Raw genomic sequence first — 12,575 nt, 5'->3', positions numbered from 1 at the left:
CGCCTGTGAGTGCAACTTTGAATTATGTAAATGTGGTTTATGGGGGAAAAATGTGTGTAGGAGAATAAGAGAGGAAACAGGAGAAACACCACTACCAAATTACAGCACATCTAATTATACCACTGCTTAATAATACCACTCAAATTATACCACATCTGTTTTTACCACAACCAAATTATGCTACCTAATTATACTACTACCTAATTATACCACTACCTCATTATACCATCAGTTAATTATACCACTACCTAATTATACCACTAGCAAATTATACCACAACCTCATTATACCACTACCTAATTAACTGCCTATGATACCACTACCTAGTTATGCCATTTCCAAGCTATATCACTAACAAATTATTTACTGACAAATAACACCACTAACAAATGATACCAACAGAAAATTATTCTACTAACAATTAATACTACTTCCATAATTATCTTACTAAATTATAACAAAACTAAATTACACCACCTCCAGATTATATCACTTACTGTAATCTTACCCTCTCATTCTCCCTTTCAGCATTAGCATTCCCGTCTTCCTAATTACATACATTTCCTCTGCTCCTCCCAAACATTCATCCTTTACCACAGACTTCCCCTTTTCCTCCCCCTTATCCTCTCCTACTTCCACATACTGCACCGCCAACCCCTCCCCTTCTCTTTCCCATCTCCCTTCCCCTTCCCCTATCATCCTCTCACATACCATCCCCTACCCTCCTCATCCTACTCCTCACCTCTACCACATACATTCCTTCACCCCTCCACTTTGCTTTCCTCATACTGCATACGTACCCCTTACCCTCCCCCTACCACATGCTTAGCTCCCATCCCTCCATCTATCACAATTTCTCCCCCTCCTATTTACACCAGGTAGATACTCATACTTTCCCTCTACTGCCTTCTAAATACTTTCCTCATCTCCTCCCCCTTTGTCCCCTTCCTTCTATACGTTTTCCTTCACCCTTTCCCTCAGCCATCCCTTTCCCCCAAGTCGTTCCTCCCTCCCTTTGCCTTCCTCCCTCACCTTCTCCCCACTCTCCTCCTCCTCTCTCCCCACCTGAACCCCTTCCCCCTTTACAAGCTCAACTTCCTCTCTGCTACATAATCATTGTCATCATGTTCCCACGACTCGCAGCCTGGGAGGAGGAGGAGGAAGAGGAGGAGGAGAAGAAAAATATTTGGAAAAGGAAGAACATTAGTGAGGAGAAAAAGCAGAATGGAAGAGGAAAGAACAAAGTGGACGACAGGCAAAGGAAGAAAAAGAGAAAAGTGGTTGAGGGACAGGAGGATAAGGAAGAAAATTAGAGGTGAAATGAAAAAACAAGTAGAGGAAAGATATGAGGAAGAGGAAGAGGGGAAAGAAGCAGATTATGCGAAGTAAGAGGAAGAGCGGAGGAACACAATAAAATGAGAAGCAAAAGGAAGAATAGAAAAAAAGTGGGGGGAACGAATCGGAGAAAGTGAGACATGAGAAAAAAAAAAGAAGAAGGAAGAAGAACAAGTGGTGAAGAGCATGAGGAAGAATGAAAGGAAGCTTAAGAGCAGTAGGGATGGAGAATGAAGAGGAAGCGGAAATTTCAGCCTTCCACTGTGATTGAGTTAGAATTTCTAGCCTTTATTTTATTCTGGCCACACACAGACGATTTCATTCAGCTTAGGGAGGACATAACACAGTGAGGAGGTTACAAGCCATAACTAATTCATTTTACCTTCATGATTTTTTTCTACAGTCCTTTACCATAACTTGACCCAGATTTTCAACCTTTTACATCTTATTTCGTGTAGTTCAGTTGCAGGAAAAGACAGAACTATGGCTCTACGTCCTTTCCATAGCATTTTTTTTTCTTGACTAGTACCAGAATTTAGTGTTAATCTATTGTTACAACTCGGCATTCAAGATGGAGAGATGGCAAGTGAGGCCAAGTTAAAGTAAAATGAGTAAAACAGTATTCTGGCTACACATTTTTTTTATTCTAATGAAAGACCTCCCTTAATGACGTAGTTAATTACCTTCCCTACTCAGTAACGACCTTTCTTCCTACAATACAACCTCCTCCTTCATATATCCCCACTTTGTCTGTCCGTCTTGTTTTCTGCTTATTTTTTCATATGTATTAGTATAGTCTAATGTCTGTTTTCTATCGCCGCATATTTTTCTGTCCCTACGCAGCAACGACCCCTATTTCCACGACACATCATCCTCCCTCATATACTCTCCACCTTTACCCTCCACACTGATCTTGGTCTACCTCCTCCTCTTATGCTAAATTTAAAGTATGTGTCTATTGCTAAGTGCCCTATCCTTTGCAGGGCGTTCTCGACAAAAGGATCGTGTCCCTATTCAGTTCATATCCAGTGTCCCTACGCTGTTCAGACTATGGCCTGCACAATGAATCAGTGTCACCTGGAGGCATTCCTTAGGACCCCAGTATGGAAACTAGAATCAGGGGTTGATCTAGGATGACCAAAGATGACCTTTCTCCGTCTTCTGCCTATCCCCCTTGCCAAAGGCTGAGCAGAGGCTATTGACAGGTAAGGATAATCACCATCACGGCTCTGACATTGTCGCATACAGTCACACGGCCACAGAAACCCTTGTTTTGGGTGTCGCAGCTCTGACAGCAACAGCTCCACGCGGTAACCTTGCTAGGATCCAATTTCCTCCTTGGAGACAATGTTTTCTAGCACACACCTCGCCTTGGGTATGCAGTCAAACACCACTACAGACAGAGGCAAACTGGAGACAGACTTCCCAGACAGAGAGCACTTTCTCCATTCTGACATATCCAGCCAGTGCCGTTCGAGGAGTCCATCAGACACCCAGAAGAATTATTTGTACGCTTGCTTTATCTTAATTGAGTCACCCACTGAATACCAAGGGACAATATTTCCCATATAGTACTGACTCGCCACTAAGTCATAATTTGTCTTAGAGTCAGCTCTTACCCTTACCATCACCCTGATCTTCACCAGATTAGGTGTTTTTTTGTCACCAACACTTACCTACTACCACCCTCTCACAAACGCCGGCACCTTGACCAACACTGACACCTTCCCCCACCGCCACCGCCACCACTATACTTAAACCGTCAAGAACGTGCGTGTACATATATCTTTCTTTATACATTATGTTCTAGTTCTGAGGCCAAAAAAGATACATAACTGTCAGGGAAACCCCCTCTTTAGAGTTATAACTTGACTTAAACTGGCATCCTCTTTTGTGTTATATATATACCGACACCAAACTGCACATACCGCTGTGAATAAAATAATGCAGTTCTGGCCAGAGTCGATAAACCTTGAAAACAGCTTAAACTGTTGGCATACGTGCGTCTAGATAGTTTATAAAATGCCCCAATAAAGCCAATGTATACAAGTGTGTATTCAATGAAGAGCGTGCTGTGCGAGTATTATCATTCGTGTGTGTGTGTGTGTGTGTGTGTGTGTGTGTGTGTGTGTGTGTGTGTGTGTGTGTGTGTGTGTAGAGGGCTCAGCGTGTGTACTGGGATAAACGGGTCAATATGTCTGTGTTGACATCGTCCACACAGCGGCGGCCACAACATAAACAATGCCAAACACCGACTTCATGGCGGAGGCTTACATGGGGACAGGGAATGTATCTCTCTCTCTCTCTCTCTCTCTCTCTCTCCATTTGTGCCGTGTTCGTTGACTTATCTGTCTCCTTGTCTGCCTGTCTCAATTTGTTTTTATTCAGTCTGTCTGTCTGTTAGTGTATCTGTAGTGTTGTCTAGACCTAACCTGCTTGTCCACTTATTTACATATTTCTCTGTCTGTCTGTCTGTCTGTCTCTCTCTCTCTCTCTCTCTCTCTCTCTCTCTCTTTTACTGTATCTGCCTGTCCCTGTCTGTATCTTTCCTGTCCGTTTGTTTGTGTCTAAGCCTATATATCTATCACGTGTATATCAATTTATCTGTACATCCATCTTTCTTTTTCTCTTCTGTTTGTCTTCGTCTGACCTCTGGCCCATGAAATGATGCGGGACGATGGTGGTGGTGGTGGGGGGGGGAACAAAACGCCTCCAAGTCGCAGTTCATTACCACTCCTTCTACCACTCCAAGCCGCCCTCCCCCATACACTTATCCACTTTACCCCACCACCTCGTCCTCGGTCATCCTCTCCATCTTTTCGCAAACACAGAAGGTCTTGGGTCACTGGCTGTACTGTTATATTTTGTACCACTGTATCTTATCAATATATCAATACTCTCTGCCTCCACTTCAAGTCTTCCTCCCTCATGCACTCCTCTACCCTACGTGGCCACCTGGTCCTCGGTCTTCCTTTCCACCTTCTCCCATCCTTAATCTTCCTCCTCCTCCTCCTCCTTATCATCATCATCATCATCATCATCATCATCATCATCATCATCCCACCTCTTATTTTCAACCTGTACGTGGAATGAGGTGGGATTTAGACAGCACAGAGTATATATATATATATATATATATATATATATATATATATATATATATATATATATATATATATATATATATATATATATATATATATATATATATATACATACACACACACACACACACACACACATATGACAGAGGAAGAACTAGCTAATCTAAAAATCTAAATTTTAGAAAACTGGCAGTGCACACGGAGAAATGAGTTCTTCCCAAAGTCTGAAGAACACACAGCGAAAAAATAGAACCTTCTGATATACATGCAAGTAGAGACAGTTGCCAGTTGCAGATTTCTTTCAGGTGGAAATGGGAGAAGAATGTATCTCTGACTGTACACGCGCCACCGTATCTCCTCAACACTTGTCGTTTCCTGTCCTCGAGGCCTCAGGGCGGGGGTCGGTAACCTTTGGCAGGCAGTGTGCTCGTCTGCCATTGATGCCAACATTTTTACGGCCATGCTTGTCAACAATAATTTTCATGTTCATTTTTCGTACGGCGGTCCGATTCGATATAGATGTTTCTCGTGTCAGCCCTTTCACTCCGCTGACGTATTGTTTTAGATCACTTAATTCTTACAGCTCCAGACGGGTTTACTCAGAGGAAAGAATTTAGGAACTAGAGGAGTTAGACATAGCTTTCATAATCCCTTTCACTTCAAGATGTCCCTCGCAAATCAAGTTATATCGTCTAAAGTGGCCATAGTAGGCTACATTTCTCATGGGCGCCACAGGGTAATTTCATGTACTTAGACTTTCATTAGCAGTTTCCTCAGAAAGTATGCTTTTCTGTCAACCATTTCGTGCAGAGCAACCACGCAACAATGGAAGATGCATGTCTGGAACCTCAAAGCGATTTGTTTGACAAAGCCATCCGGAGAGTGTGCTTGATTGGGCTTTTGATAAGGATAGGACGCTATCGCATTATCGTTAAATTCACTGTTTGGATGTTTCTAGTATTTCCGTCTACCTATCTCGGCAAATCGAGATATTTCATGTACTTCGTCATCTGATAGCAACAACATCATTGTTTCCACGTGGAAGATGATCTATCCCGTGTACTTGTTATATCACTTCTACAAATACCGTACTTGGCAGCAGATGAGTAATAAGACAAAACCACAAATTATACACATTTGAAATCTATATAAGAAAAATAATGTTAAAGACGCGTAGTCGGATCATTATGCAGTTAAAATATAAAACTTTACAGAAAACAAACACACGAGACTTAAGTATGGGTGGGAGGGAGGAGAGGCCACTTGGGACCTTCTAAGCAACAGTTTCTATGGATTTTAAACACATTCCCCCATTTCGAATCCTTAACCTCACTTCACCCCTTCAACTGAAGGAATTCTAATTGCATTCTTGTCAACTCCGGATAATTTTATTCAGAATAGGAAGAACCTCGTACTGAAGGGGTTAATGAGGGCCATAATTAACCAGCAGGTCGACAAGTTTCTCTCAAGATGAAGAGACATGATGGAGATGTTGAATAAAATAAAGGTATCCCGTTGAAGGAGTAAGATATAATACACATGGAGATCAACACCACACTCCTCTCACACGCTAAGTTTATATCCAAACCAAACCTACCCTAACAATCTACTGTAACCTTACTTAACCTAGTCTAACTTAAACTAACCAAACCTCTCCTATTCTAAGCTATCCAAATCTGACCTATCATGACCCAATCTAACCTCACCTAGCCTACCCAAGCCTAACCTAACTACCTCTTCTCCTCCCCACCGCCATTTCAACCTCTAAGCTAACCTAACTGAACCTAACCTAACCTAACCTAACTTAACCTAACCTAACTTAACCTAACCTCACCTGATCTGAACTAACTTAACCCTTACTCACCGTTTCTGCCGTGATGAAGAAATTCCACGGCAGCAGAGTGGCCACCCCGAGGATGTAGAAGACCACCGACACACTCAGGGGGCTACGGGAGACAGACAGACAATATATAAATACCTGGACCACAGAAATGAAGCTAAAACAAACTATATTAATCATCATCATCATCATCATCATCATCATCATCATCATCATCATCATCCTGCCAATGTGATAATCTTTCTTATTTTCGTTGATGTTAAGAATCCATTTTTAGCTCTACATTTTTTTTTTACTCTGTCTTGACCCAAAATTCCCATCGCTCCATCTTGAATGCTGAAATCCGAATACAAGGTAACACTAATTAGGAGTCATTAAAAATCAAAAATACACCGTGAAACTCGGGAAATACACTACAATATACACCCTCCAAATCCTTCATCCCAGTGTAATGTATAGCAGGCAAGATTAAAGAACACACACACACACACACACACACACACACACACACACACGAGCGGGAAAAGGAAACATCTGCATACATTTTTCAGTCAGTCATACATCCATCGACTCACCATTTAAGTCTTCAGAGATATACGTAAATGCAAATACACATAAAGAAGGAACAGTGAAGCCTATACAGCTTATCTAAATTATGTGAGAGAATGCATTTATGGAGGGAATGATTCTTACATAGGCCCTTTGCATAAATTAACTTCCTCATTCCACCTCCCCCCGCACTCTCTCTCTCTCTCTCTCTCTCTCTCTCTCTCTCTCTCACACACACACACACACACACACACACACACACACAAGGGTATTTATTTAGGGCGATCGTGCGGCTGCCAGACCCCGAATAATTTATGGCGCCTTAACACTGACGGTCTGAGCACACCCAGACCCTTTTGACTCATTCTCAGCTTAATAAAATCGTCTGGTGTGAGCTGGATAAGATAACAAGAGCTCTCCTAACGATGAGGGGGCTAACCATTTCACACTGATGACCTACAAGCATTTTTCCATCATATTTTTGCTACTTCCAGACCATTTTCATCAGTTTACAAAAGACTTCTCGTAGTGATGAGGTTGGTTAATGATGTATCCAACACCTCAAGCTCCATAAATCTCTCCTAGACAACATAAAACCGTCTGGACAGAAAATATATAAAATACTTCCATTGTCTCACGAATTTATTATGCATGATATTTTTCTCTTATTTTACATCACCATACGATTTTTTATAGTTTTATTTTTTTTACTTTTTTTCATTATTTGGGGGTCGCCTTTGCTAATGCTGGGATTATAAACAGTCTTCCTTGACCTCTTCACTACGAGAGATTTCCCGAGAGCTGAATGAAATCGTCTGGTTGGGGCAAGAATAAAACAGAAAAGAAAATGATGTCATCTGTAGGGAAATAATATTGATTTTGACTTGTACGGAATTGTCACTACGGTCCGATGATGTGATTGGGCAAAACCCACACACACACACACACACACACACACACAATGGCGTAATTTGGAAAGTAGCAAAACACACACACACACACACACACACACACACACACACACACACACACAATGGCGTAATTTGGAAAGTAGCAAAACACACACACACACACACACACACACACACACACACACACACACAATGGCGTAATTTGGAAAGTAGCAAAACACACAAACACACACACACACACACACACACACACACACACACACACACACACACACACACAGACCATTGCAGAGAGGCCCGAGATATTATGTTATCGTACAGTTAGGAACAAAAGTATGCATACTATTCCACTGCATCCAAAAATAAATCGCTAAGGAGGAGGTGGTAGGGAATTTCTTACCCACTGAGAAGAGAATGTGGCTTGGAGAGAATCATCTGTTGGCAAAGAGTCATACCAAGCCTCTCACCTTAGGAATATCAGAGAGAGAGAGAGAGAGAGAGAGAGAGAGAGAGAGAGGTGAAAAAAAAAAAGAAGAAGAACGTAATCGAAGCAATATGAATGAAGAAATGCGAGGAAACGAAGAAATTAAAAATGAGAAAAAAAATAAAGCACTAATGATGATGATGATAATAATCATCATCATCATCATCATCATCATCGTCATCATCATTATGTCATTACTGAATGTGAGTTACTAAAAAAATGAGGATAAGTGCTCACAAGTGGTAAAATGAGAGAGAGAGAGAGAGAGAGAGAATCACTGCCTACTTATGTTTACTGAGATAAGGAACAGCTACTCGGTATTAACTATCAGTGTCTTAGCTGATAAGACTCTCGTTGTGTTTCCAGACTGATGTGTGGGGAATTGTTGTGGTGGGGTAAGAAGAATAAAGACAACAGTAATAATAACAGTGATGTATCTATTATTATTATTATTATTATTATTATTATTGGTAGGTAGGTGGGGGCGCCCACCATCCACTCACTCAATGTAGTGCTGCTCTTGGGTGTCTGCCCTGTCCTCTCCTCCATCCTTGTTTCCTTCCATCTTCTGTCTTTTTTTCCTTCGTTCTTTTCTCGCCCTTCTGCCTACGGGTGACTTAACACTCCCTCTTCTGTCTTTCATTCCTTCATTCTTTCCTCTCCCTTCTGCCTGCGGGTGACTCTACACTGAGTGACAAGCCAAATGGTTTCCTGTACACCAGGAAACCATTTACTACGCTGGGTGGTAACCATATAACCAAATTTTGGCGCCTGGTGGTTTAGTGGGTAATTATTGTGCTCCGGTCTGATAGAACCGGTGAAGGTTTATATCCAAGGGGTGATTGGGGTTTATTGCTCATGTAATGCCACTTAGGGATGAGTGAGGCTGGTCACTCTCATCTTAAATGTCTGGACCAACTGGCTAGCCCCGGGCTTCTACGCTCCTCATGGGGCAACGTAGGATTGGATGATGGATGGATGAATTATTATTATTATTATTATGATTATGATTATTTGTGCCTTCTGATCTCTTCTATTTTCATCTAACCCCTTCTCTTTATGACGTACTAACAATGCATAATTCCTCCCACCAAACTAATAATTCGGCTGTGGAGAGACAACCGGAATGGAGGAGGAAGATATTACCTTATTTACCTCCCTCCCTGGTATGTATCCGTCTCAGGCTGATGTAAATCGTCTGTAATTTAGTTAAGAATAAGGAAGAAAAATACGTCAGCGGTCTCAAAGTATTTATACCCCCTTCAGTACCGTGACATTTTTTTTTTTTTTTGCAGTTTATTCTAGCTACCTCCAGACGGTTTTACTCAGCTTGGGAGAGATTAATGATAGGATTAATGAAGGTTGTAGAATACTCAAACATTTCTTGAGATAGTCTTTGGCCCTTCATCCCGAGGACGTACCATCGATTAAAAAAAGTATCGGTACCCTGGGGTCGGATAAGATGTGAAATACTTCGTCTCTGGTTCAATCGGTAGTGCTGGCATGGCTGTATAACTCACAAAAATGGTTGAGTTACCACGTAGTACAATGTTACTCTGACTAATCCAGCTATATATCTGTAAACTATATGATAACAACACAAATGCAGGATACAAAGCTACATAAACGTGTCATTTCCCGCAAATCATTGTCCGTGTATCATAATGTCTGACAATGAAAGGGTGGCGATACTTTTTTTATCGATAGTACATTTCTCTCTCTCTCTCTCTCTCTCTCTCTCTCTCTCTCTCTCTCTCTCTCTCTCTCTCTCTCTCTCTCTCTCTCTCTCCCTCCCTCTCTCTCTCTCTCTCTCTCTCTCTCTCTCTCTCTCTCTCTCTCTCTCTCTCTCTGCTCGTTCTTACTGCCTTCAAGGGTTTTTATTCAGCTTGAGAGAGAGACTTTTTAAACTGGTGGTGCTTAGCTTTTTCCCCTCACTATCTTCTTACGAACAGACTCTCTCTCTCTCTCTCTCTCTCTCTCTCTCTCTCTCTCAGAATTAGTAAAATCGCCCGCAAGTAGCAAATATAAAGTAAAACAGCCTAATACACCATCGGAATTAAGAGGTTAACGACGTATCTCACTTCTCCGGTTCCAATCTCCTCCCCAGAGCTGAATAAAATCGTCTGGGAGCAGTGAGAAGAAAACAGAAATAATGTTGGGTTGAAGGCGTTAGAAAGATATAAAGTTTGGCCGAGTCTAAAGCAAGCTTTTTCCTATTTCGTGATGGTGTGGGATTGCAACACACACACACACACACACACACACACACACAACTAAGTACAGGAAGACGTGCGCTCGCGCGCGCGTCTTCCTGTCCTTAGTTATGAGTACGTGCGTGTTCATTAACTTTGTGTGTGTGTGTGTGTGTGTGTGTGTGTGTGTGTGTGTGTGTGTGTGTGTGTGTGTGTGTGTGTGTGTGTCCTTTACCTTTTCTCTCTCTCTCTCTCTCTCTCTCTCTCTCTCTCTCTGTATTGTTTGGAGTGCGTATGTATATATCTATTTATATATGGTTAGGAATACGTCAGTCACCCTCCCAGTTCGCGGGAAGCCTCAGGGATGAGTTTGTCGCTACCACCAAACGTTTTTATTCTGCTTAAGTGTGGTTTCCCGTGAAGGATTTGAATCTCTCTCTCTCTCTCTCTCTCTCTCTCTCTCTCTCTCTCTCTCTCTCTCTCTCTAACCCGTTTAATCCAATGACGTGTTATATTAGTTTTCTTTTTCATTTACAAACGATTTTATTCAGATTAGAAAAATCCCCTAGCCGTGAAAGGGTTAATCAAGGCTATATCTAACCTCTCCAGTTCGAAATACCTATCCTGAGGCGAATAAAAATCTTGTTGATAGGCAGATTGGAGGGGTTTCAGGAAGCGTCGTAACCCCTTTAGTGCAAGAGGTTAAGTTAAAAGTCTCCTGGTGGAAGGAAGAATGAGATACAACTAGAGGGCCACCCAAGAGATGACACACCAGCCTTGAGCCGATACATATCATGTAGCGCGGCTTCGAATATGACCCTAACCTTGACCTAATTTCACCAATTTCGAAATTGTGGATATTCATCCCTACTACACATCTGTAAAATTTTGTGACGATATCTTGAGCGGTTGCGAAGATCTAGTGGTGACAGACACACAAACCTTGACCTACTTTCACCAATTTCGAACTCGTGATCCATTTTTTCCTACTACACACCTGTAAAATTTTGTGATGATATCTTGAGCGGTAGCGATTTTATTGTGCTAACACTCACACACACACACACACACTGAAAACAATACCAGCTTCGCTATCGCAGCTGGTAATTAACATCATCGAATTGATGTTGGTAAGCAGGATTAAGGGAAGGGAGAGAACAATAGATCTTGTTATTTTTGGGTTAAAGCTTATGTTCGGTCATAGAGGGAGCTATTTTTATAGGCGCTTGTTGTTATTGGTGTATGTGTTCAAGGTCTGAGAGAGAGAGAGAGAGAGAGAGACACACACACACACACACACACACACACACACACAGACGTAAAATCATCAAAACACGAAACATCTGCTGTGACATGTGCCGTATTTCAATGATAGTTTTGATCTCTCATATACACACATTTTTCTCATATATGATGTATTTATGTACTGAATGTGGCATAAGGTAAAAATATACAGATAACCGGGAAAAAGTGTTGTATGCCGAGTGTCAGTGATTGTCAAGATATTCATTTCGCGAAGCTGTCCACTTTCTTATTGGTCGTGTGTCTGTTGGTGTGCTATGACGCAACTACAGGTATATTACAGGTTAATCTTCGCAGCATTTATCATTTTTTTTTTTTATCATCCTTGCCCCACTGACAAGGGAGAAATGGGGGTAGAATGAGATTGATGTTAATTAGCTGTAAAAAAGTGAGAACATATTGGAGAAAATTTAGGCGAGGTTGTTAATGAAGTTTGATGACTATGTACCGTCGTGTTTATATATAGGTACCGGTACCGGTTTGGCGTCTCCATTAAGCCCAAGCAAACGTCCAAGCATCTACTTACGTCTTCCCCACAACTTTCTCGTCCATGGCTGCTATTCTCCTGTATCTCCAAGCTCCTCAGACACTACCACTGCCCTCACACTTCCACAACACGCGTACATGCAGTGATTGTACAGCAGCAGGTGACCACGGGACGATATGAGAGGTGCGGGAGTGGGTATGTGCCAGATATCTCCACGCTCACTAAGTCCCACTTATCTTATCAATAGCACTTAAATTCACACATCTACGTGTTCTTCCACTATTTTAAAAACCATAACTTGATTGTAGGCTAATGTTTCCGCGCGCAAATCATGTTTCGCTTCATTGGTGGTCGCAGATAACCACAATATG

At 41.8% G+C, this 12,575-nt stretch overlaps 1 protein-coding gene across 1 annotated transcript in view; it reads right to left on the bottom strand.

Moving 5' to 3' along the window:
- Window positions 1-12,340, bottom strand: part of LOC145417728 (equilibrative nucleoside transporter 1-like) — a 33,923-nt gene extending 21,583 nt beyond the window's left edge. The window contains exons 1-2 of the mRNA XM_080286328.1: window positions 12,244-12,340; window positions 6,304-6,385 (exon numbers count right to left, since the gene is read on the bottom strand). Of these exons, the coding sequence (XP_080142454.1) occupies window positions 6,304-6,385; window positions 12,244-12,269 (108 nt within the window). The 5' untranslated portion in view covers window positions 12,270-12,340. The remainder of the gene's footprint in view (window positions 1-6,303; window positions 6,386-12,243) is intronic.
- Between the last annotated feature and the right edge of the window lie 235 nt (window positions 12,341-12,575).

Source organism: Coenobita brevimanus, chromosome 111, assembly GCF_032717465.1.
Source record: "Coenobita brevimanus isolate Jiangsu-jjx chromosome 111, ASM3271746v2, whole genome shotgun sequence".
Lineage (NCBI taxonomy): Eukaryota > Metazoa > Arthropoda > Malacostraca > Decapoda > Coenobitidae > Coenobita > Coenobita brevimanus.
Note: the sequence above shows the minus strand (reverse complement) of the source record. Positions and strands in the feature narration are given on the sequence as shown.